The sequence below is a fragment of the Acipenser ruthenus genome, chromosome 8 (genome assembly GCF_902713425.1).
Source record: "Acipenser ruthenus chromosome 8, fAciRut3.2 maternal haplotype, whole genome shotgun sequence".
NCBI classification, from domain to species: domain Eukaryota; kingdom Metazoa; phylum Chordata; class Actinopteri; order Acipenseriformes; family Acipenseridae; genus Acipenser; species Acipenser ruthenus.
In genome coordinates, this window is record NC_081196.1 from 21,387,633 (window position 1) to 21,415,627 (window position 27,995).

Sequence of the window (27,995 nt, forward strand, 5' to 3'; positions counted from 1 at the left end):
AGGGGATAAAGCGGCGGTAATAGCCCACTAACCCCAGTAGTGATCTCACCTGTGACTTGGTTTTTTGGGGTCGGCGCCTCCACTAAAGCCTGGACTTTAGAGGCTACTGGCTTTACCCAAACATTACCCATGATGTAGCCAAGATATTGGGTCTCTTTCTTGCGAATGCACACTTAACCAGATTAGCTGCCAGCCTCGCTTCCCTGAGACTGTAGGATGTCCGAAAGTCTAACAATATGCTCTCTCCAGGTAGAGCTAAAAACCACCACATCATCAATATAGGCGGCTGCATATGTCCGATGGGGGAACTGGTCCATCACTCTGGAAGGTTGCTGGGGCTCCATGCAGTCCAAACGGCATGGTCCTGAAATGGAACAGGCCATATGGGTTAGAGAAAAAGGGTTTCTCTTCTCTTGTGAGCTATGAGTCAGTGGAATCTGCCAGTATCCCTTCATCAGATCCAAAGTCGAGAAAAACCGTGCTGTCCTTTTAAGGCACCATCACTCGCTCCGGGAAGGCTGAATGACTTCCAGCTCGAGCATAGCCCCCACCTCCTTGCAGACTTCATCCTGGCGACTTTCCGGGTTATGGTACGCTCTCTCCCTGACCCTGACACCTGATGGAGTAATAACAGCATGTTTAATAACATTCGTTCTACCGGGTATGTCAGAAAAACCTCACCAAACCTTTTCACCAATTCTTGTAGCTCTTGCTTCTGATTAGGAAGTAACTGTTCCCCCATCGGAATGTTAATTATTTGAAGTGAATTGACATCGGGACCAAAATATTCTATGCAGTCATTAGCTACAAATAGGGCCTCCATCTATTTCCAGGGTTTTAACAAAATTAATATGGTAAATTTGAAGTTAATTTCGGTGACCGGGTTGTCTAATTTCATAGTTTACCAATTCCCTGCATCACCTCATATGGTCCCTGTCACTTAGCAAACAATTTCGATTCTGAAGTGGGAAGTAGCAAAAGTACTTTGTCTCAAGATCCAGATTGCTTGTTTGTTGTACTGCTGCTCCTGGCGATGCTGAGCCAATTTTAGATTTTCGTGTGCCAAACGACCAACCAATTCCAGACAGTCTCTCAGAAATAGTACATATTTCACCGCATTTTTGGAACTGTTAGTTTGGTCTTCCCACCCCTCTCTTACAACATCAAGGATACCTTCTGGTTGTCTCCCATACAGCAGCTCGAAGGTAGAAAACCTGGTTGAACTCTGTGGCACCTCTCTCACTGCAAACATGAGGTAGGGAAGAAATTTGGCCTAATGTATCTGTTCTTGGTTGACAAACCGCCTCAGCATCTGGTTCAAGGTCTAATTAAAGTGGTCCACCAGTCCGTCTGTAAACGAAGGGCCTAATGAACCGGATTTTTAACAATATATATACACTTCATTCAAACATTTTGACATAAAGTTAGTTCCTTGATAAGTTAGAATTTCTTTGGGGATCCCTACTCTTGACATTATCTGAACTAACTCTCGGGCGATTGCTGATGCATAAGTGGATTTCAATGGTACTGCCTCTGGCTATCTTGTCGCGTAGTTCACCACTACTAAAATATGCGTATATCCAGAGTCAGATGACCTCAATGGACCCACTATGTCAGGCCTCTTCAACTGGCAGCCCGCAAGCTAAATCAAAGTGGCCCGCCAACGGTCAGCACTTCACACCGACTCCACAGACACTGCCCGGGACCTTGCCGCAAGAAAAAATGTGTTTGTTTGTATTTTTTTATTTCCGATCTCCAATCAGTATGCATGTCTTACGCAAGACAGATGCGTTGTTCCATTATGTGTAATGCAAGCTACTGTACTTTGTGGGGGAAAGCAATCTAAACATGTCTCTCTCTACTCTATCTGGTAAGACAAGAAAAATTGATGATGAAAATCGTCAATTCAACAATGAATTCAACAATGCTCTGCAGTTAGAAATTCAAAAGTAGAGGGGCTGATCTCTTCATACCAACATGCTTGTGCAACTCTAGTGCGATCTTGCACTCAACAAGAGAACGCTACAGCGGCTTCCTTACGTGTGGTGTGGATACTCGCGAAGAAAAATAAGCCATTTACAGATTCGGAAACTATGAAGGAGTGCATGCTGGCAGTTGTGAATAAAATAATCAGTGATGAAAAAATTAAATCAAGTGTAGTTTCATCTATTCAGAAAATCCCACTTTCATACACTTCTACCATGCGCAGGGTTGGAGTTTTGGGAACCGAAGTTTGACACGCTCCTGGACCGTCTGAAAAAAGCAGAGCTCATGTCACTTGCAGTAGATGAGTCCACTGACAATACAGACAATGCTCAACTATGTGTGTATGTGCGTTTTTTATTATGGGACTTGTTTCAGTGAAGAAATGCTGGCTTTATTCCCGTTGGAAAGTTACGCGACTGGTGAGGTAATTTCTCAAAAGATTACTTCATTTTTTGAGGAGCATGGACTTGATCTGAATAAAGTTTGTCTTCTAGTTACAGAAGGTGCTCCTTCGATGATAGGAAGGAAAAATGGTATGATACCGAGGCTTTCTGCTTTAGCACCACAGATGCAGTCCTTGCATTGCATTATCCATCAAAGTGTTTTGTGTGGCAAACTTTGCAATGAGCTGAAAGATACCATGAATACAGTGATGGCAATAATAAACTTCATCCGATCAACATCAAGCCTTCAACATCGGCTGTTCCGGCTGATGCTAGCTGACATGTCCGCAGACCATCATGATCTGCTAGTGCACAACGACGTACGCTGGCTCAGTAAAGGTAAAGCACTGAATCGCTTCTGTGGCCTCAAGGATGACATAATCGAATTTCTCAATAATTCTTCTCATAAGAATGCAGAGAAGTATTCAAATATGGTTCGGGATGATGAGTTCATGGCAAAAGTATGTTTTTTGAGTTATATATTTGGACACTTAAACACACTCAATTTGGAACTACAGGGAAGGGATAAAACAATAATCGATCTTGTGGCGAAGCTGAATGCATTTCAAAGTTGTCTCTCTTTTCATCGGCTTTGCATTTGCAAAAACTTCTCCACTTCCCACAGCTGTGCAATTTCACCGCCTCATCATCAGTGAAAGTCACCAATGTGATGTCTAATTTCTTGATCAAGCTGAAGGATAACTTTGCTGACAGATTTCAAGATTTCCATGCACCGAAAGAAGTCATGATGTTTGCTAGGAATCCACTCACCTTTTCACTGGAACTGTTTTTGCATCAACCGCAAAGCAGTTACTCTCATCAGTTGAAGAAGGGCCACTACAGTTGTAACTTGAGGACATTCAGACATCTTCTTCTTTGAAACAGGATTTACAAAATGATGGCGCTGTCAAGTTTTGGACTGAACACATTCAGCAGGTTGAGTTTCCAAATGCTAGGAAATTAGCTGTACTTCTGCTCACTATGTTTGGCTCTACCTATACATGTGAGTCCAGCTCTTCTCACATGAATGTGATAAAGAGCAACACACGCAGTTCACTGACCAATGAAAAACTGCAACACTGCCTTTGAATCGCTGTAACGTTGTATGAGCCTAACTTCATGCATGTGGCCCAGGGAAATAAATGCAATTTTTCCCATTAAACTGAGTTGGAATAAGAAAGATTATTATTATTATTATTTATTTCTTAGCAGACACCCTTATCCAGGGCGACTTACAATTGTTACAAGATATTTTTACATACAATTACCCATTTATACAGTTGGGTTTTTTACTGGAGCAATCTAGGTAAAGTACCTTGCTCAAGGGTACAACAGCAGTGTCCCCCACTGGGGATGGAACCCACACCCCTCCGGTCAAGAGTCCAGAGCCCTAACCACTACTCCACACTGCTGCCTTATAAGATGGACAGTCATAACTCAACAGCTGTGAGTATATGATGTTTATGCTATGCAGTACTGTACTTCCTTTTATTAATTTGCTCTGAAATATAAAGCACTAGCCATTTTTCGTATTGTATACTCGCACTGACATCAGGCATTCAAATGACAATTGTAAAACTAGCTTTAGCTTTAAAATCTAAGAAGGTCATTATGCCGTATGAGCAATACAAGTGCTTAACACTATTAAAATAGTAATTAATAATGCTTGTGTGTGCTGTCTTTTGATGATACAACGGTCATGTTAAAGTGTTCTTTTAAAGTACTATTCATATTTTGAAATTATGTAAATATACTAACATTAATTCATAGAATATGTATTATCTTGCTTAAAAATGTGCCGAATAAAATGTTTCTGGCCCACCTACTCTCAACTTTTTTACAATCTGGCCCCCTAAAAAAAATAGTTGAAGAGCCCTGCACTATGTTATCGCAATTCTCTCAAAGGGGGTATCAATAAGGGACAATGGGACCGGGCAATTCCGGGTGATGTGACCGCCCTCATGGCACCGGTAGCAGACCAGGGTGAAGGGCTCCAATGGAGTCTGTGTGTCCCGTTGCATGGCTGGAAGCGGGGAGGGGACCCCTATTCTAACCTAGCTGGGGGCCGACCTTGTTCTTCATTTTTGTGGCAAGAGGTCGCCCATTGGGTTTCGAGGGGGTGCAAGCCCGAGAGTGATGGGTGACAAAGGTCCCTCTTGAAATCAGGACTTAAAGGATGTGTTGCAGTAAGGAGGATATCACAGGAGCAAGGTTGTTGCAATAGTTGAATCTGTTACACTATACTAATAATAAAGCCACATTGTACTCTGGTGCTAACTTGCCCACTGCTAACTAAAGAAACACATTCTAGAGCTAAAGATTAGGTAAAGCGCAAAATAACAAATGGAACCAACAATATGTTCTGAAAAGGATTTCACTGTAGGTGATCAAATAGTAAATAGAGTTGAACCTCTGAAAAGTACATGGTCTGTAGCATGGCTGGGGATGATCAATCTAGTTCCTATTAGTCACCAAACACTGAAACTATGTGGTCGAATAAATTGGGAATGGGTGTGCTATGATATTTTGAAATCATTTAGGTAATAAGCTGAATTTTGCTTCTGAACAGTATTGCTTTTGACACAACTGGCATTTCCATCTCTGAACAAAAATCTTGGTGTTTTATCCTAATTGCCCTGTTTGATAAAGGACAATGTACTATGAATGAGGACTCCATCACTAAATTCAACTTCTAAAACATGTTCATTGTTGCAGACCATGCTTCTGTATAACGCCATGTTATTTATTTGTTTTCATCTGCTTTTGTTTTTATCTATGTTGTTCTCGTCATCTTTTCCTATTGCTTGCACTGCCTGCAGCCATGACAACATCTAAAGAATTGCCAGTCCCTGAAAAAGGTAAATATTTTTGTCTGCCTTGTCAGACCTAGACCGTATCAAGAAGGCCATGGATAATGCATAACATAAAACTGGTAAACTATTTGCCTATAGGCTCATCACTGCATGATCACACGCCATTCCTGCAAAAATAATTTAGGCCAGGCAGAACAACTTTGCGTACAATGAGGTGGAGGGCAGAATAGGTTATAATTATAGAAACTGTTATAAATCAAAACTTTATTATTACTGTCCCCCTTGAAAAGCATCTATAAACACCAGTGTGGTGTAGATGTTTATATTGAATGTACAATCCAGATTCTGGTTTGCTGTACATTTTACTGCACTTTATTTACCTTTGCACACAAACCTCAGTGCTTCAGGACTCGTTTCTGCAGGTTTTTGTTTGTTTTTTTAACTATATATATATATATATATATATATATATATATATATATATATAATTTATTGAAAGTATCTTTGGGGGTTGGATTTTTTTCTAGCATAGACAGAAGACAGTAGAGAGTCCAAGCCTGAGGGTGCTCTTGCTAAGGTATCATGTGAAAATGTTGTATCTCATTAATTATGCTTTCAGTGTAGAAAATATGTAAATGGGATATAGTTTAATTATAGATAATTAACATGAAAGTTATCATTAGGGCTGTCAAACCACAGTGGGCTCCATTTTCCACTTCTACAAAATAAGCTGTGCTCCTGTGCAGTAAGCAACTGTGTATTATCTTCTTTGATAAGTTGCTCTTATAGTTGATAAAAATAAGGTATGATCGTAGCAATGAACACAGGAGAGATTATAGGAGCCTGATGCCAATATATTTAAATAAATTATTTGATATAAATATTTGCCTTTGTTTTTACAAGAAAAGCATAGAAAAAATAGTAAACAATAATTTTAGTCATTTTTTACTCCACATTTTATATAGTATCAAAAGGCTTTAACATGCAAGCATAACCACCAATTTTATAGTGTGCTACTGAAATATCATACACTTTCTTAAAATCACAGGGGTACGTACGATAAACTTTAATCTAACGTTTACCCAAATAACGGAAAGACAATTTAAAATAATCCACAGATTTAATATCACTTCACAGAAATTGTATAAATTCAAACCACAAAAGTCACAGATGGGCAGTTGGGATATATGAACATTGTATAGGAGGCTGTGTGGTCCAGTGGTTAAAGAAAAGGGCTTGTAGCCAGGAGGTCCCTGGTTCAAATCCCACCTCAGTCACTTACTCATTGTGTGACCCTGAGCAAGTCACTTAACCTCCTTGTGCTCCGTCTTTCGGGTGAGACTAGTGACTCTGCAGCTGATGCATAGTACATTAGTACAATTCCACAGGATTTGGGATCCTTTTCTGTTACATGTAGGACCTGCTCTCTCAACTCTAATACTGAAGGGATGAGTTCATGATTTTTTTAAGGACTATTCTCAAAAGATATGCGGAAGGCGGGTTAAACTGTAAACAAATGGTTTAATCAGCCTCCCGGAGGCCAAGATCATTCACAGAAGGTGCTGTTATGCCTGTGCAAGTAACAATTTTCCAGGTATGCGCCGTGGAGTGGGTTGATGGGAAAAGGGGAGTTGTATTGCTAATAGGGGCAATTCCTGCACTTTAAGTAGATACGCTTATTCCCAAACAGCATTGGACTGCAAAAATGGTTTGTTTTTTACCCATGGAAAATTGTTTGCTAGAAGCTGGATTAAGGGATGTATTTTTACTGAAAAATCATCCACATACTTTCTCCACTTGGTATAAATATGCTTGATATAAGTATAAAGAGCAAACTAAATTAAGCCAAAATATTACACATGAATTATTCTGGGATGAAAAGCTGTAAATTTCTAATATATAAAAACTATATATATAATTGAAAAGCTGAAGCTGACATTTTGCCAACAAGACCTAATCAAAATATAATTTGGACTAATGAAAGCTCTGGGAATACATAAGCAACGATTTTTCACTTCTAGCTTATTTATAAAAGTTGTCTATAAATATATTGATTAAACTGTATTTGTTCATATGTAGTGTATGTTGTAAACTCAATTAAATTTTAGAATTACTGTCAGTTTTTAATAAATGTATTTGTAGAAACAAAAATAAAATCAGACAGGCAGATATGTATGAAAGCATTACTCTGATAATTGTAAGTTACCATTGTATATATATTATTTAAAAACAATATATATAACAATATAACAATATATATATTCAAAATATGCTATGGATAACTCAACCTGTTACACATCAGAGAACGCAGCTCCAGTCATTTTCCAAAAGAAAACTAAAGGAGTTCAAACAAAAAATCGACATCTATGTAAGCCTTTTGCTGTGCCATATATTGAAGTTATTGATGATGCCTCACATTAAACCACTGTAAGAATTATTAGAACAGCTTAACATAAGCAAAAGTAGAATAAAATACAGTAATATTTTGGCATTCATTACATTTCAATAGAGCTAGTGATAATGCTAAGTATGCCAGGTTTTGATGGATCTTTTGCCCCTCTTGTTCCTGAGGCTTCACCAGTTCCTGTCAACACAATCCCTTAAATTTAATATTCACCACAACACTTTTTTTTAGTTTAAATGATTCTTGATAGGGAATAGTACAATAACCAAAAAAGGTAAAGAAATGCCGGTAATGAAAGATACATAATGAATGCTACTCAAATATGGGCAATTTAAACCAGAAACAGAGCCTCACCTATGTGGCGAAGTAGATAAAAACAATATTTTGGAGCAACATGTGTTCTGCATGTGTTTGCAAGTGCAGCACAAGAGATACACAAAACTGTTTTGGTAGTGCAAGCCACATATTAATTCCTTACCAAAGAATCTATAGATAAGTAAAATAATTGGATACAAAAATAGTATTCCCAAACACAGATTTTTAATGATTACACTCTGTTTATGAAATTGTAAGGCAAGTTTGGTTTCTTCTTAAAGAAAAGCAAATCAAATGCAATACATGCAGTTTACGACAGGAGTCAGTTGATGGTGTTTCTGAGCTGACTTGGTACAGAGATGGTATTCCTGTGCAACAGAGCTACAGGTTAATTTACAGGTCTCAACAGGTGGTTTTCAAGCTCCAAGGCAACATAGATGGTGGTCTGTGCTACTATGGCTTTTTGTGCAGCAGATGGTTTTTCTCGCCCATGGCTTTCTGTGCAGCAGATGTCTGCCCACACCTGCCACCATCCTTGATTAATCCAATAACAAGTGTGGTAAGGTTCTAACACCTTTTTTGGTATCAACAAGCATATTTATTTAGTCACCAGCGATATTCACGTTCTGTCTGTCGGTTGTAACTAAGCAGAAGATTGAACTGGTTATAAAGATATTTTAACATAACTGGAGTTTATGAAAATACTTAATCATGTCGAAAGCAGAATTCGTGATGTGGAAAGGAACAAACAGCTGACGAAACAATAAGAGCTTGTGCCATTTAAGTGAAACGGAACAATGTGTACACCGCCCTGCACAGGGTGCGTGTTTATCAGAAAAAGCCTACATGTTCCATTTGTATAGCATGTTATTTCTTACATCATCAATCTATACATTTTCACAGGGATGTAATTTTGAGGCATCCTTTAAATGTTCAGCTCCAAATCATAGGAGGCTGTGGTTCAAGAAAAGGGCTTGTAACCAGGAGGTCCCCGGTTCAAATCCTACCTCAGCCACTGGCTCATTGTGTGACCCTGAGCAAGTCACTTAACCTCCTTGTGCTTCGTCTTTCGGGTGAGACGTAGTTGTAAGTGACTCTGAAGCTGATGCATAGTTCACACACCCTAGTCTCTGTAAGTCGCCTTGGATAAAGGCGTCTGCTAAATAAACTGCTAAATAATAATAATAATAATAATAATAATAATAATAATAATAATAATATGACCTTGGTTGAGTCTAAACTGAAATCTGCCGCCTTTAGAACCCTAATCAATGCGCAGTTAACACGCATTGAAACAACATTAACTCCATTAATTACAGATGAGCAGCTCTCATTTAAATTCTCAGTGAATTTTCCTCGGCCCCATTCATAATCATGTAATCATTTCTGAGAAACATGTAAGAGCGTTTAACATGTTCACTTTAATAACTGAGTAAAATAGAGTTTATTTTTATTTAAGAATATACTTAATTAAATTGTAATGATAAAACGTACTGTTAAACTAAATGGAGACCAGACGTTGGCTATGACTTCTGGCACCCAGAATGGAAGGTTCTTTTTTTAAAACAGTATTGTTGGGCTTACTATTTCTTGAAGTAATATTTACTGTACGAAAATGTACAGCTATCTATATTCTGTGAATGTTCATAAATTGCACCTGCACCAGCCAAGAAAAAGCTGATAGCTTTGCATGATACCACTGAAGGTCAAGCCATTTTAAGGCGTGAAATTGTTTGACATAAAGAGAAGTAGCAGTTAGGGAGCCATCAACACCCCTCACCCAGTCCGACAGGTATGCTGAATGTGAAATGTGCCTTAAGGAGAATTCTAAAAGACATGAATCTTGGGATTGATTCTTCTCATCTGCAAGTGCAGGTCTGAGATGCAGTAGAGCATTCACAGGTTTCAGCTACAGTGTATTCTGGATTAGTTATAAACATAACCACTAAACATCACGCACACACACACAAAAATGATATTCTTAAAAATGTCAGTGGTTAAATTAATATTTACATACCAACAAATGTATCCAGAAACAGTACTGATTATTGGAAAGTTCAATTTTCAGGGACAGCAGTAGGTTAACTTAATACTACAATTTTATCAACAAACTACAATGGAATTTGTAATCAAAATGTTGGCATGAGACAAACGGTAAAAATACTATCTTCGATTACATTTTGATTAAACTACAACCAAAACTCATAAATCCAAATATATAATCATTAAATGCATTTTCTGCCCCCCTTACCCCCTTGTTTGCAGCCCTAGGAAACCACTTCCATTGCTTACTCCAGATGCTGGGCCTGTCCCTCTCTTTCACAACAAAACTGTCAAGTAAAACTACATTTCCAAAAATAAGCAGTCTAGTTAAAACCTTTGTAGTTTGCAAAAGAAATAAGAGCATTATTGCAGAAGAAATATCTCATGTAAAATGTGCCTGTTTGTATCAAAACAGTATTTAAAGAGTCAGTGTCCATTTGTACTGAAGTGGCACATTATCAAGTAAGGAGGTTTTCTATATTAATAACTGCTGTAATTAATAACACTATTGTAATATTGGCTTCAACTTTCATGTCTTCAGCAAGGTCACTCTCCTACACAAAGCCAGATTCAGTTAGATTACACTCCACCAACGTACAAAACAGTGAACTTAAATAGATACCTTATGTTTCTTGATTCTTAAAAGATGTTTAAATCAGCAGCAATAACAACATAATTCAATGAATCTAACTAATTTCACACTTCCATTAGCTACTTCGGTCTCAAATGGCCGGTCTTTAAGAAACATATTATAACAAATATGTATTTTCATTTGAAAACAGACATCTGGTGCTACACTAAGTTGAAGAAAGTTCCCAATTTGCTTGTCTCAGGGTTGCCAGATTCCATCAGAATAAACCAACCTCGATCTTCAAAACAAGCCCAACTCTAGCTACTTCCCATTTCTAGTCACACAGAACAAAATTATTTTTCATGATCATTTTAAACCAATCAGAATCTATTATTCGAGACACTTTAAACTATGTTTGTAATATATTATCAAAGTCTGAAATATACACAAAAACATTGTTGCAGAAGAAAGTGTAAGAACACAAAACAAATTGCGCAGTAGACCATACAATTCTACTTCAAGTAACTGCAGTTACAGTAAGAAAAATAAAATCCCCTGACAGCTAATCATTATAATGCAATATTTAAAAAGGACTACACACTTAAACAATATCAGTTCAATTTACACAGGGACATTGTGTTTTATGGCTGCACCTTACAGGTAATTTTAGGTAATTTAATCGACAATGGAGGATATCGAAGCACTTCCAATTCTTTGAGTGCAGCACGAGATGGAAGGGAGGAGGAAAAAATGAACCTACACTAAACCCAGACCAGTTCTTCCCCATCAGACATTTCTAGATCTAACTAAACAACTTATGTGTAGATACAGATTGGATATAGGCACTATAACAGAGCTGAGATCTGCTTAAGTCTGATTTAGAATCACAAACAACCCGCAGACACGTCATACCTATACCTGTAAAGGTTACATTAGCCCTTAATTTTCTATGTCAAGGATACTGACTGATGTCACAGATGCACTTTTCCGTAGGGCAAGGGAGTATGTACTATTTCCAATTGGGGATGTGGAACAAAATAGAACCAGACACAAATGTTATAAGTTGTCTGGCTTCCAGGTGGTTCAGAGCCGGCATAAAATAAGGCTGCTCTGTGCCGGTATAGGCAATTGACACAGCCCAACATGCTGCTTCAAAGTCGGCTTTGAGCCATAATAACTCATCTGTATGAAAGGGGCTCTAGAGTAGTACCAGATATCATGTTTTAAAATGAAAATGTGTGATAAACATGTGCTTCTTTCAAAACTTTAGAACAGACAATTAATTTAATCAAAAAAACAGAATAAATAAACAATCGGAACCCTCATCGTTTTTGACAGCTCATCAGGCTGGATAATAGGAAGGAAGAGATAATTCATATTTTACAATGCAAATGTCAATGTGAGGAAAAAAATATATATGCAATAGTACATTGGTAGAGTATTGAGTTTCATATTACATGGTTCCCCTGGGGGGAATTATTTTGTCTAAAAATAAAAGTGAAATAAAGCTGTGCATTTTCCATGTGTGAGAATGTTATGCTGATTGTACTATACATATATCATTCTGCTGCCTCGGGCTCTGTTTTATAGCATAGTATCTAGATGTTTATAATTGAAAGACTCTGCTGTTATATAAGCAACATGCAACAGAAACATCACTGTATATATTGATCATTCTACCTTGAATACAAACATAATTAAAAAAAAAAAAAAAAAAAGTTTTTTAATTGAACTTGTACAAATATTTTGGAAGCTTTTAAATGAATATTAAAGGAACTTATAGACTTGTGATTAAATGCTTCATAAGCCTTGTACAGTATGTTCCTGTTTATGCCCCAGATAGAATAAAAGGATGCTTCGTTTCAGACACCTGTGTGAAATGTGTCATAATAATAAAAGAGAAAATTCTGTCTTGTAAACAACAGAACTCATGCATTGGAATAACATTAGCTGAATAAATACCATTTATTAGAGGAAAATTGCAAAGTGAGGACTGAGGATTGGAATATAAATATTTAAACAGAAATCTGCACTCATATTCCAATATTAAATCACACAGAAAGAAAAGTCTCCAGCCTTATTAAAAGATAATGTGTTCTGCAGTGCGAACAATTGATCATTTTGTACTGTACAGCTTCTGTCTCTTAAGAGGCACTGCTGATGAATTCTGTCAATCTGTAACAGATGAAACGTACATTTATAAAACCACTATATTTCCAAGAGAAATAATGAACCCCAAAACAGCACAGAGTAATAAAATGGGTCATACTATTTATATGAATCTTTACAGCCTAATAAATTAGTTTTCATATTATTATCCATTTTGATTAAAGTGTTGTCAGTCAGTAAATTTGCCTTGGGAGTATTTATGGGGTGGCCTGGTACATGAAGATCATAAATAGTTTCAGTTCAAGATATCCAATTAGAAAAACATTGGAGTGCATTCCTCAGGCAATGCACAGTAGTTACAAGGATCATTCATATATTAATATTGGATAATAACAAGCGAGGCTAGAAGCAGCTCAGAAGGCACATAGCACTGATAGGCTAAACTGATGTAACTTTTTTTTTTCTTCCATTTAATCTTCTTACTTTGATTAAATAATACAAAGCTTGGGAAGATTATTGTCTCCTAAAAGCTTAATATTGTTGTTAAAGTGGTTTTCCTCATTTTATTATAATTTGTACCATGGTATTATTAATTAGAAGGTGTTCCTAATACTGTTTTTATGTCAAATTAAAATTCCACAATGGTTACGCACTTTAGTACCGTAGTACCCGGAATATTACAGTATGTTCCTTCACCAAACTATTTTATGGCCAGTGCTCACCACGACAACAGCAGTTGATATAAGGGAAACACAGGTGGTGACATTTTTCTAATTTGGCATCAGTGGTATGAACCTGTGCACACTGGTAATCCATTTCAGTACCATGGTATCATATCTCCTGCTTAAGCACAGCTGGACTCAGAGTCACTGGAAGGCAAGGCAGACGGGCCCACTTTGTCCTATGAGTAGTTTTACCGACATTTATCATATTTACATTTATTTCAGTTGGAATCAACGTTTAACAAGCTTTACCGATTTAATATTGAAAAGTAGCAAGCCTACTTATTTGTTACGTTTCAATCTGAAACCCTGAGATTGTTAAACAAGTTAATATTATACCCTCGGAAAGGTTTGTTTTTCAATTAACTTTTAGAATAAGCAAATCAGTAATTTCTATTCACTTAAACGTTAAATGTTTCATGGTAACAATTCATTTCATGGGAGAAAGTCATGGCACCTCGTATCCACCAGGTGTTGCACTTCTTAACCCTTTATAGGAAGAAAAAATGTATATTATTCTTTTGGACACACATTTTTAATTAACAGATAAAAATCAGCTTTGTTTGTTTAGACCAGACTGTAAAGTGCAGCACCGCTGGTAATCGCAACTATTCACCAATTTAAATCTTTACGACCCTCTGTTACTAATATCTAGTCCTTTGAAGTAGATCTAGAGAATCTTAAGGGGAAGCAAGTGAGAGACAAACTTAATTAACATCACAGCATATCAGTCCCTTAGTTTAAGATTTGAAATGTCATTTTATAAAGTACTTTTAATTACAACTACGAATTTCTCCCATAGCTATTCCTGTCTTACTTCAAACTAGTCTGTCACTCAGCCAAACTTCTCTTGAGGTAATAAACAAATTGTATACAGAAATAACTAGGTGTCTTTTGTACATTTACTATAAATAAATACAGTATTAGTCCTTGAGGTCATATTGCTTTAGTCTACACTATGCCTTTAAACTGGCTTAAAAGTGCTAAATACGGTTATCATCAACACCGAACACCAAGGCAACCACGATTAAAGTACAAATAATAACACAAAATGAAATATGAAGTATGTGTTCACTCTAATTACTTAAAGGATCGAGGAATTTTGGAATATTGCATAACAGCTTTGAAACATTACAAAATGATTTGGATCCCAGTGAAAAGCTACTTACATCAAAGATCAATATTAAAACTACTTGATAGAAACAACAGGTGGTATTTTTAGTTTCTACAGTTATAGTTTCTACCAGTTCTTTTCAGAGAGAGTGGAAAACTAGTAAATGGATTAAAAATGAATACAACCACAGAAAGAAACCTATTTTAAATGTCTTTTAAACTGATCCTCGCTGTGAGGGGGTCCTCATTATGAGTAAACACCCCTGGACTACACTGGACATTCTATTGTATGAGCGTATTTGTGTATAATGTTTAAAATGTATTTATTATTATTATTATTATTATTATTATTATTATTATTATTATTATTATTATTATTCTTTGTTTACATCTTGATTTCAGTTTCCTGTTTTAATGGTCAGGTGTATGTCAGTGTTACATTTATTAGATGTTGCTATTGACAATAATGGTAATAATAATAATGAATACTTAGTATTTACTTTGGTCTAGCGTAGAGAGAATCACTTGCAGCGGTAACACTGAGGCTGGGAGTGGGAGCACGCCTACACAAGCTCCATGCTTTAAAAACTAGAATGCAAGAGAACGTGCACCAGGTGTGTGTTTACCTCTGTAAATCTAGGTTATTTAACAAATTATTTTGTAATTTATGTATTTCTTAGTGATAATGTAAATAGTAAGAGGCAGTATTTTCCAAAGCCTGGTACTAATTATGCAGGTTTGTATATTGTGGTAAGGGGTTTTTAAGACCTAGGCAGGGCTTGATATCTATGGAAGGGGGTAACTGCAGCTTCTGTATCTGTTCAGTCTAAATCAAGGAGAAGGCCGAGAATATGTAGTGAAAAAATTAAGCTGACAAATGTTTTTTGATTCAAAAACACTTTATATACAAGAAAGGTATACCTCCAATACAATCATATAAGCACAAGTTTTAAACTGACTTTGGACAAGGCCTCAGTACAGCTCAGTGCATATGTTTCTATTAGAAAGCACGGATATCCATGGAGTCAATTCAAAAGAGATGAAAAGACTGACAAAACTTTACAATGTTTGGCATTTATACCTTTGTAAGCAATTGTTGACTCCACTCCCAATCGTCTTACTTCTGTCCAATGATAGGGGTTTCCACTCTATCATTGCACATTCCCATTGTGGGGGAAAAGTGGGGGAAAAGGGGGGGGGGGGGTTGAAAACCACATTGTACCTAGCAGGGTGCTTCCATCTTGTCATTCAGTTCCCCTCCCCCATCTCACACTATCTCTGCTAATCTGACTTTTGAGTCGTGTTAGGCTATGCAAAACTGCACGTAGCTGGTTTTGCCGATGGGAAATGAAAAAACTCAAAACTTACACAATACTGTATAGAAACTTAATATAAAAACATTTTAAAGCAACAGAAATAGTAAAATTTATAGTTAATAACATAATTAATACCTCATGCAGAAAGCCATCACTACAAAAAGGTATCTAGGAAAGACAGGAGGGGATAGGAGAAGGCAGGTTTTGTCTAATCCCTAGTCCCATGTTAAACCAGGTTCCTCCTAATAATTCTGTTCACCTGCAATAAATGTCTATAGTACCTCAAGCTTCAACTAACTTGGTGTTCCTGGCTCTAGTTCCTGTTTAACGTGATAGGGGTGACGTGGAAAAGCTTGGCGCACACATTTCCCTTTCACACTCGCTAAGGGAAAAGTAAATCTATTGCAGCACCAGCTAAAAAGGGTAAACAAACCTGTTTGCAGTGATCCCTCGTTATTTTATGATCTGGCTAGCATGCATGTATTAGGACTCAAACAGTACTGCTACAAACAGTACTAAGGTGGTGCCCTATTAAAAGCAGAAAGAAGTGGCAGGGACAGAAAACTAGTTGTCGACCGATACCAGTATATTAAAAAACAGACAGCTGGGGGAACACGTGACCTGCTGGAGATATGGCTGCGTAGGGCTTTTGCTCCGAACCCTTCATCTCCTATTTCACATATTAGTCAAATTTAAATTTAATTTTTCATTCTTACCTTGACCCGGGATGGCACAGAACCAGAAAAAGAGACTTTCTTCCCAGCTGGCGTCTCCTCTAAAGGAGATAAAAGTTGATAATGCCATGTTTCAAGAAACGCATTTCATGCAGAAAGACATTCCTAGACTCGGAAATAGATATTATCATGTTATAGCTTCTTCATCCTCAAATAAAAAAAATAAGGGGGTTCTGATTGTTGGGCGGCGCAACCTGCGATTTACTTTTCTGGGAAGTCACATGGAGGGTAGAATAACAACATATGTAAAGACAGTTGTTTCGGGTAAAAAAAAATAGCTTTCGGTTTATGCACCAAATTCTTTTGATAAAGAGTTTTTTTTATTTATTTACAAAACTAATGCTTGATCTGTCAGAGTTCCGCTTGATTATCGGAGGCGATTTCAACGCCGTGTGGGAGCATGCTTTGGACAGGACTGGATTATCAGAGGGCAGAGATCAGTGTTTAGCATCCACTGCACTACAGAGATTTGCATCTGATAAAGGCGTTGTAGATTTATGGCGTGTAATGAATCCCTCAATCGAAGATTTTTCTTTCTTTACCCAAGACATGTCATATTCGAGGATTGATTTTATTTTCGTAGCGAGAGATCTTTTTAAAGAAGTTTACAATATAGATTTGCTGCCAGTTCCTCTTTCAGATCACAGCGCACTCGTCTGTTCAGCCACTCTCCCAGGCGTTCTCACTCGGGCCGCCAGATGGCGCTTTAACACCACTTTGCTGCAGAATGAGTCTTTTAGGTCTGAATTTGAAAGCCAACTATCAGAATTTTTAAATTTTAATAGAAAAATGGGTTGATGATCCGCATGTGTTGTGGGATGCAGTTAAAGTATTTATCAGGAGTAGTACTACGTCATTCGCTGCTTTTTTTTTTTTTTTTATTTTGTCGTCGCCAATCTTTTTACCCCGGTTTTTCTCCCCAATTTAGCATGCCCAATTATTATCTGTATCCTCGGCTCACAGCTCGCAACCCCCCCGCCGACTCGGGGAACGGAGGCTGGAACACGCGTCCTCCGAAACGTGCTCCTGCCAAGCCGTCATTTTTCGCACTGCAGATCCACAGCAATTCCGCCAGACCTATAGTGCCGGAGGACAACACAGATATGGCGGCTCCACTGCAGAACCACAGGCGCCCTATCGGACACAGGGGTCGCTGATGTGCGGTTAGCCGTGGATTCCCCTGCCGACCTAAGCCCTCCCTACCCGGGCAGTGCTCAGCCAATTGTGCGTCGCCCCCTAGGAACTCCCAGTCACGGTCGGCTGTGACATAGCCTGGATTCGAACCTGCGATCTCCAAACTAAAGGGCACATCCTGCACTCCGCGCGGAGTGCCTTTACTGGATGCGCCACTCGGGAGCCCGTCACGTCATTCGCTTCTAACCTTAGTAAGTCGCGACTTAGTAGAATTAAGGAATTAGAAACCAAGCTGGCATTTCTAGAAAATACTTTACATTCTAATTTCTGTGCTAACACTGCATTAGAACAGGATTTAATTAGAAAAGATCTTAATCTTTTACTCAGGCAGAGGGCTGAATTCCTTATTCATAGAGCTAGACAGCACTATTATTTCAATGGCTCGAGACCTAGTCATCTTCTAGCCTTGAGACTCCGGGCTAACGAGCACTTCACAAACATTATATCTGTTAAATCCCATTATATATCTGATTATACTCCCATCACCATTAATAATACTCAACATCATATTTTGTTATATGCAGATGACGTATTACTGTTTGTCGAAAATGTGTCTCAAGCACTTCCTCACCTATTGACTATTTTTGATAACTTCATTTTGCTATCGGGATATAAAATCAATTGGGCTAAATCAGCACTATTACCCCTGAATGGGGCAATGAGAAATATAATCTTGCCCTCGAACATATTGGTGGTTCAGCACTTTAAAGATCTTGGTGTAGAGATCTACCCCTCTTTACACTCTATTGTAGTAATTTCAATAATATTTTTAAAAAGGTGGAGACAGATTTAGATAGATGGTCTCAACTTCCTAATTCATTTCAAGTGCGTATCTCTATAGTTAAAATGAATGTGCTCCCACGTATTCATTTTATCAGCTCAATGATTCCCCTCTCACCCCCTATAGGATACTGGGATAAATTACTCTTTAACTTCCAAATTTATATGGAAGGGTAAACTTTAAATTTTATTTTTGGTCATTTGTTCTGCGCCCGCTTACCATATAGTTTGACACTAATGCTCCTGTCTCTTGGCACTCCCTGGAAGAAAATTTGGTGTACCCATACAGACTCCAAGATTTAATCTACTCAAAAATATTGCTGTCAGACATTGTAAGCTACTGTTTGACACACAGTTAGTTACTGTTTGGCTCTTAGTGGAGAAGCATACAAAAACCCAACTTAAGTGGTGCTCTTACTCTTCTATATTTCACAATTTTGCACTTCTTATAGGGGTCCGACCCATTTCTTTTCCACACTGCATATTTCTAATGGGGGCTGTCTCCATGCATTCCAGGATTTACAACTCCAGTACAATTTCCTGGGTGTTTATTTTTTTTTAATCTCCAACTGAGGTCATCATTGCGTGCCTATGGGGTGCCTTGGGGGACAGCACTGTTAACACACCCACTCCAGAATTTGTTAGACACGGGAGGTAAAACTAAGGGACTGGTTTCCACAATTTGTGTTTTTCTTAAAGGCTTCTTATAAACCATTAACAATTAACACAATTTGGAATACCATTAGATACTGAAATGAATTGGGATACTGTCTGGTCTAATATAGGCTTTGCCTCCAGGAACCCTAATCACCAGATGATTCATTATAATTTTCTTCACAGATTATATCTGACCCCTAGTAAATGATTTTGAATGAAACTTGTCCCTACCCCTGTCTGTTTGCTTTGCTCTCAGGGTACCCATGGCACTTTCTTACATATGGTCTGGGAGTGACCAGATGTAGCCAGTTTCTGGGAACAGGTCGCTACAGCTTTATCTACTATATTGACTAAAGATATTTCCTGTTCTCCTGCATTACTTCTGCTTGTTTATGATGACTCATCCTTTGACCTATCTTCACAGCAGAGGCGGATCTGGTTGGCAGGCCTTACTGCAGCAAAAAAGATGATTGCTTTGTGCTGGCAGCCACCGCACTTTCTCCCCTATCGCCAATGGATCCTCTCTTACCTTGAAGTTGTTCATGTGGAGCTCTCCACGGCTCGGATCCATGGTGCCGGGGGGGGGGGGGAGAATGTTCTAGCCTGGAAATCAGCTGCTGATATCATAAAATCTATGTTGGTTGTACAATCTCCTAACAGGGAGTGATGTGGGTTCTCGAGGTACTATGGGTGGGGGGTGGTTAGGGGGGGTAGCTATGGGCAGGTGGGGATGGGTAGAAGGGTGGGTGGAAAATTGGAACTTAGGGTCTTTTTCTGCCTGTTTTATTGTAATGTGCTGTTTGTTCCAAAATAAAAATTAAAAAAAAATTGATCTCAAAAAAAAAAAAACAGACAGACAATAGCCGATATAATATGTCGATATTAAGAGCTTTATTAAACCAAAAGAACACAACAGTTACATTAACATGTAAAGGTAAAGATATACATATATAAACATTTAAACATCTTAACATTAAGTTCACAAACTTCAGTCCAGTTTTTCTTCTGTCAAACAAATGACAGAAATCTGTTTGTGCTTCTTCAAAACCACTGGGGTGGTAAATTTTGAGGTGAGCCCAAATATTGGAAGTATTTTTCTGCTTTCCTTTTTTTGAACCTAGACTCACTTTTCCAGCACAGAGGGTTCAGTCTGCTGTACCAACATTGGATTCTTTAAAAAAAAAAAACTGCGACACTTTGCTCTTATGAGACTCTTCTGCCATCTGTACAATAAAAAATAAAAAAGTCATCAAAACTCATGTTTCTCCAGAAAAGTCTGCTAAGGCAGAATGTTTTTATACAGTACACACATTACTATCCCTCCTCCTCACTCTCTCCCTCCCCGCCCCGAAAAATACACTCTTGCACTTTTTTTTTTATATACACTGACTAACATCTTGGCTGTAAATATTTAAAGAGGTACAACTGCATTAGTTGCTACATCAACTGCGCCAGTAGTGTGTCTTTTTTTCTTTTCTTTATTTATTTAGCGTCTGAAAAAAGAAGGAAGGAAAAGCAAAATATGCATTTCAGTTCCCATTCTGGAGTTTTAGCTTCACAGACTGAGATAAGGTCAGAGGCATTTTTACATTTAAAAAAAAAAAGTCTGGGGGAAAAAACAAAATGGGAAAATTTCTGGTTATTTGATCCAGAAGACATCTTTAAGTGACCTAAGGAATTTAAATTAAATTGCCCACAAAAATGATTAAACCGACAATTACACAATTTGGGTATGTTTAGTGAAGTTCTAGCATCATTTTACTGAATTAAAAAAACAGCAGGAGCAACTCAAACAATTATACATTTCATTTACTTTATGAGGAGTTGCAGAAAGACAGAATTCATGCTTAACAGTAAGTTCTTATTATTTAGGACCAAATAAAGATTTTGTCTTACCTTTAGTTTCTGCCTGTGAAACCTCTTCGATAACTTCCAGGTGAACTCGTGACTTGTGGGCACCTCTGCTGCTAGGCAACATCAACTCCCGCAATGCAATGTTGATGTGCAGGGAAAACTAAACTTACCTGCCGCCGTTTTGTTTCATGTAATTTATTAGAACAATATCGGGCAAATATCAGTGAAGTTTTGGCCGATACCAATATTTATAAAAACACAAATATCGGCGACCAATATTGGTCGACCACTAGAGTGCACTGTATACAGAAAACAATGTTTATCCCCAATGCATAGATAAAGGTCATACTTACTCGAATTATCAAGAAGCAATGAGAATTGGATCTACATCAAAGGCTCCAGGATGCAGCGGTTTATCTACCGTGCTGCTATAGTTATGGTTTCAACTTTGTTTCCGTGTTCAACTTTATTCATATGCCAGCTATTGTAGGGGGTAGAGTGATGCCCTTTGGAACATAAACACTTCATGACATTGTATCTTTAAATCATTAAACAGGCTTTCAATGGGATTCAAATTAAAATGTCCCTGTGTACGATACAATTATAATGTAATTTTTCAGCAGACCAGCAGAAAAAAAAAATGCATTTTTAAAAAATGTCCCTAGCACACTCGTTACAGCCATACAGGAAATCATGTCATTTAAATTTAAACACAGGTCCCACCACACAGTGCCTTGTGATAAAGAGTAAGTGAGAAACAGCTTTAATGAGAAATGGATTGTTTTGTGACAAAGGGAGAAAAACGTACAACACAAACCGAAGTGAGGGCAACAGCGGAGATTCCAAGAAAACGCAGAAGCCGAAAATATGAGGAAGCATATTTAAAACTGGGTCTCAAATGTGTTTTATGCGGCGAAATACTGGCAAACCACAGTATGCGGCCCTGCAAGCTACACCGGCATCTCGAAACATGACATCCCTACCTTAGTATCTAAACCTGTAAAGTTTTTTTCACAGGAAATGCAATGACTTTATTTTTTTATTTATTTATTGCATTTATATAGCACTTTTTATACAAAAGTATCGCAAAGCACTGTAGAGTACATAGCAGAAAAAAAGAACAAACCACACTACATTTGTATAGCATGTCACACATACAACTGCAACAATCAGACCATTTAAATAGTAGTAAAAATAGTAAAAAAGTAGAAGGGATTTGATCAGTATAGAGCAGTATGAGTCTTAATTGAAAAACAGTACAAATGGAAGCAGCTAATTATATTTATATATATACATATGCATACCTACAGTGCCCTGCATAAGTATTCACCCCCCCCCGGGACTTTTCCACATTTTGTAGTGCTACAACCTGGAATTAAAATTGATTTAATTGGGATTTTTACCATTTGATTCACACAACATACTTAACACTTTGAAGGTGCAAAATATTTTTTATTGTGACAAAAAAGTTAATTAAACAAAAAAAAAGACATTTGTTGGTTGCATGAGTATTCACCCCCCTGAGTCAATACTTGGTAGAAGCACCTTTGGCAGCAGTTACAGCTGTGAGTCTTTTTGGGTAAGTCTCTACCAGCTTTGCACATCTGGATCCTGCAATTTTTGCCCATTCTTCTTGGCACAATTGCTCAAGCTCTGTCAAGTTGGATGGGGACCGTTGGTGAACAGCAATTTTCAAGTCTTGCCACAGATTCTCAATCGGATTGAAGTCTGGGCTTTGACTGGGCCATTCTAAGACATTCAGGTTCTTGTTTTTAAACCACTCCAGTGTAGCTTTGGCTGTGTGTTTAGGGTCATTGTCCTGCTGGAAGGTGAACCTCCGCCCCAGTCCCAGGTCTCTTGCAGACTGAAACAGGTTTTCCTCTAGAATTTCCCTGTATTTGGCTCCATCCATCTTGCCCTCAATCCTGACCAGTTTCCCAGTCCCTGCCGATGAAAAGCATCCCCATAACATGATGCTGCCACCACCATGCTTCACCGTGGGTATGGTGTTCTCAGGGTGATGAGCGGTGTTGGCTTTGCGCCACACATAGCGTTTTGCGCTAAGGCCAAAAAGTTCAATTTTGGTCTCATCAGACCAGAGAACCTTTTTCCACATGTGTGCTGTGTCTCCCACATGCCTTTTGGCAAAATCCAAACGGGATTGGGTTTTTTTCAGCAATGGCTTTCTTCTCACCACTCTTCCATAAAGCCCAGCTTTGTGGAGCATCCGGGTTATAGTTGTCCCATGGACGGTTTCTCCCATCTCAGCTGTGGATCTCTCCAGCTCCTTCAGAGTTACCATTGGCCGCTTGGTTGCTTCTCTGACTAATGCCCTCCTTACATGGTCACTGAGTTTTGGTGGACAGCCTTCTCTAGGCAGAGTCGCGGTTGTGCCATATTCTTTCCATTTTTTAATAATGGATTTAACAGTGCTCCGGGGGATGTTCAAAGTTTGGAATATTTTTTTATAATCCAACCCTGATTGTGCGTCTCCAGAACTTTATCCCGGACTTGTTTTGATAGCTCCTTGGTCTTCATGATGCTGTTTGTTTAGATATGCTCTCTAACAAACCCTGTGGCCTTCCAGAAACAGGTGTATTTAATCTGAGATCATGTGACACTTTAATTGCACACAGGTGGACTCCATTCAACTAATTATGTGACTTCTGAAGGCAATTGGTTGCACCAGAGCTTATTTAGGGGTGTCACAGCAAAGGGGGTGAATACTTATGCAATCAAGACTTTTCAGTTTTTTATTTGTAAATAATTTTGAAAAATATGTAGATTTTTTTCCCCACTTCGACATTATGGACTATTTTGTGTAGATCAGTGACAAAAAATCCTAATTAAATCCATTTTAATTCCAGGTTGTAACACTACAAAATGTGGAAAAGTCCAAGGGGGGTGAATACTTATGCAGGGCACTGTATTTATATATATATATATATATATATATATATATATATATATATATATATATATATATATATATATATATATATATATATATATAAATTAGCTGCTTCTATTTGTACTGTTTTTCAATGAATACTCATACTGCTCTATACTGATCAAATCCCTTCTACTTTTGTATTCATTTTTTTGCAACATATAGTATTTTCAGTTTGTTATATTGTTTTAGTAAACTGGAGAGGCGCAGTTGTTTTTTTCATAGCTCCGGGAGGCTCACTATGACAAAGTTTGAGAACCACTGCTCTAGTGCACTGGGGTCTGAAATCATGGGTGTGTCAAACAGGAAACACAGCAATAACGATCCATGATGTGGTACGGAACAGAAAAGCCACAGCACTTGTTGTTATGTTTTTGTTTTTTTTAATTGCTCTTCCTGCATCTCAAACCCCAGTGCACTAGAGCGGCCATTTTGAAAAGAGCTTTGAAACAGACTTTGTCAGACAAATTGTCAGAATGTTAACAATGACAAGAAAAATGACAGACACAGTATTATGACAAAAATGACAGGTACATCAGTATGAATCCGATTGTCATGCAAATGAGCATGGTTGCAAATTATATATATGTGTGTGTTAAAACTTCATGCTGATTTGAACTAGGCTCTTGCCAAGATAAGCACCAACTAAGACGTAGCTTTACAGTAAACTAATGTGATTCATCTGTATGTCCATCCATTTGTGTTTCCTTCCATCTGATGATGTAGATATCCTTCTGCCTGGTGTTGATGGCTGAAGTGTAATGCTGGCTTCAGGGATCGGCTTATTTTGCCTCCCCAGCACATCAGCACACACAACGGCTGCGATGCTGGCTCCGGGGATCAACCACAGTGCGGTCTCCCCAGCGCATCAGCATGACAACCGTGTCAACCGACAAACTGGATTTAGCTAATTAGGGTACATCTCTGGGGTCTTCAAGTGGGCACCTTCCATCCTTGGTGTTTCGTCGACTAGCCCACGACACCTCAAGAGGGCTCGACGGTGATTCTGGTGTCCCAGCATCACCCCCTCCGCCCCCCACTCAACTCAACCCAGCTTACTTAACCATACATCAGCGTTTCTTTCTTTCTATTGTGCTTGAGATCCCCAACCAGAATTTTTCCGTCTCAACCACAGCCAGTTGGTGCTCCTCTCTGCTGCTTCAGATAAGTTCTTCACTGTGCGACGCAACTCTTGGCCACTAAATCTGACTCTGAGAAACCGGGTTGTAGAGTGTGCCACAAATCCTCGACAACCCACCTCCACTAGGTAAACCCGGACTCTCCATCCTCGCTGTTCCGCTTCAGCGGCTAATTGAGCATACCGCAGTTTCTTCCTCTCATATGCCTCATCTACAGCATCCTCCCATGGCACTGTTAACTCTACCAGGTGAACAAGGCGTGCTGATCCAGACCACAAGACAATATCTGGTCGAAGGTTTGTGGTGGCAATCTCAGGTGGAAAAATAAGCCATTGACCAACATCTGCCAGCATTTTCCAGTCTCTCTCTATTTATACAGTACTTTATAAATATCTATACAGTACTTTATAAATATCTAGTAGACCCTGATCTGTACGTATTTTATACTGAGAAATATTGCACTTGTGCAAGTAAATGCATTAGAGGTAAGTTTCACTGGTATTTAAATGAGTTGCTTCTGTAGGCAATTTGGACAACCTTCTTTGAAAGACTGATGCACCAGAGAAACCCCTTGACCATGAGAGCTCAAGACTTTTTTTGGTTTCAAAGTCTTGTCCTTGACCTCACATGTCATTCTATTGATTACAGCCAGTGGTGGAAAAGTGTTGTCTTGATCAGGGCCACTTGCACAATCTCTTACACAGATACACACATTTGAAAGATATTTTTAAATAGTTCAGATGCTGTACCTAGGGTCCTTGCCAAGTTAAAATAATGAATTAGGCAGGGAAATGTCTGGTGAGTGAGAGGGGGTTTATTAGGTATTATTGTGCTTGGGTCCCACTGACCCACCCGATGGAGCCACCTTCGTGAGGTAAGGCTCAGGTTCGAGCTGCCAGTGGGATGAGACACCACCCACCTAAGGGGAACAAAGTTGGTGGAGGGGAGGAGCAAATGTGCAAAGAAAAAATAAGGCGTCATACCCTGGGGTTTAAATACAGCCGGTTAGTGATGATAAGGAGCCATTGTCACGACTCCTGAATTTCTCAAATGTTATAACTATGCACATCCCTATATTTTGTGTTGCAGTTTTTTTTTTTATTCTACACTGAACATTTCACCCAGACCCTTACATATTATCTGGCTCTAGGGATAGCACTTCAAGGAAACCAATTATTCATAAGATGTATAGCTAATTTGAACTGTGATGAACACTGTATTTAAGGTTATGTTGACTTTTATAGGGTGTCTGGTTTTAGTATTTCCAAATGAAATCTACATTTGTAGTGTGATTAATTGATGTAACCATATATAGAAGCTGCATAACCAGTACATCTGTGTTCAATTACCAATTCATACTGCTCACCAGCTCACAAGCATTGGCTGCCATTGTAAAAACTTAACACTGCTTATCTCTGTTGTGGTAATTCAACTTGTACAGTTCCTACTTTATTTTTCTGGTTATAAATTATATTTTATAAGATTTGTCTTTGCCTTACCCATACAATTCAATAACTTTTTATTATTTTTCACACTAGTCCGTTAATCTGCTTTCAACATGCAAATGTACTAAATACTTTAAAATAAACTACCAGTACCAGTTCCCAAGTAGTGTCTGTATCTGCTTTAAGCTTTGATTTTTCATGACTTTACAATAAATATGCAATGAAAGCAGACCAAAGTATTATAAACCGTATGTACAAAATTCAAAAGCATTAGAATATAAAAGACTGCTTGTCACCAGGTAATATCATTTATTTTTTTCACTCTCTGTAGATCCCAATGCCCTGGCTGATCAGACTGCAACTGACCATGCAGTTATCGGTGGAGTAGTAGCTGTTGTTGTCTTCATCACCCTGTGTTTAATAATTGTACTTGGTCGATACCTTGCAAGACATAAAGGTATGTTTTCAATCAAATTGTAATTCCTATTGGCTCACATTTTTATATGTAGAGCCTTAATCCCTGCATATTTGAATTAATTGTATGTTCAGGGCAAAGGTTGCCCCCACAGATAAAATAAAAGGAGACCATTCCATGCAGGAGATGCTGAATTGTATTCTACTCTGTTGTTGGTACAGTACACTGCTATTATAAGGTTGAGGACATAAAGATGATTGATTGATTGCCTTCAGGCTGTTTAGATTCCTTTGAGGCTTATTGTACGCAGCAGAAGTTGTACGTGGTCTGAAGGTGTAAGATCACCTTCTACAACAAGTATTGGGCCAGATAAATAAATGCAGATGGACTGGGGTCTTTAGGTGCTTCTTCTACCAAACTCAGTCTTCTTCTTTAGTTAATATATTGGTATTCCTTTAACCACCCAGCTGTGTATCCCGCGATTTCCACGTGGAACACAAGCGAGTCCAAATTTGTCACTCCCGTGAGAATAGCGTGCAAGAGGTTATATGTGAATCTACAAAGCTTAACACGCCTTTTTGACGTGCTACATTAAATCAATAGGCAGAATATATGCTACTATAGTATGCAGTTTTTAGGATTGGTACTGGTCAAAACGACCGATTTTATTCTGCTGAAGTACACTTCACAGATAATAATGCATATAACAGTGATACACACCGGACCCGAAACTGTGGAAGATAGAAAGTAAGTTTACAACATCAGTGATATGGTGCATTGTGTGGTAAACTTACTTTCTAATCACGCTGTATATGACGTGACTGAAAATTTGCGACGCAAGTCTTCTGATGTATATCTACTAGATAAAGACGTTAGCATTGATAAGTTTGAAGGGCGTTAGAAATCTAGAACAGAAATTTCTAAAAAGTGATAAGACTGCACAATGACTGTGCGGCACTGTTATTACAATGCTGCAATTGTAAAAAAAAAAA

General features: G+C 38.2%; 1 protein-coding gene across 4 annotated transcripts in view; it reads left to right on the forward strand.

Moving 5' to 3' along the window:
• The window catches only part of LOC117407395 (cell adhesion molecule 2-like), a 635,128-nt gene that overhangs the window by 602,023 nt on the left and 5,110 nt on the right, over positions 1 to 27,995 (forward strand). For 2 of the 4 annotated variants that reach the window (XM_059028693.1, XM_059028692.1), the window contains 2 exons: positions 5,249 to 5,287; positions 26,920 to 27,045. In XM_059028693.1, coding sequence (XP_058884676.1) covers positions 5,249 to 5,287; positions 26,920 to 27,045 — 165 coding nt within the window. The remainder of the gene's footprint in view (positions 1 to 5,248; positions 5,288 to 26,919; positions 27,046 to 27,995) is intronic. The other 2 variants (XM_059028694.1, XM_059028695.1) reach the window with 1 other exon arrangement.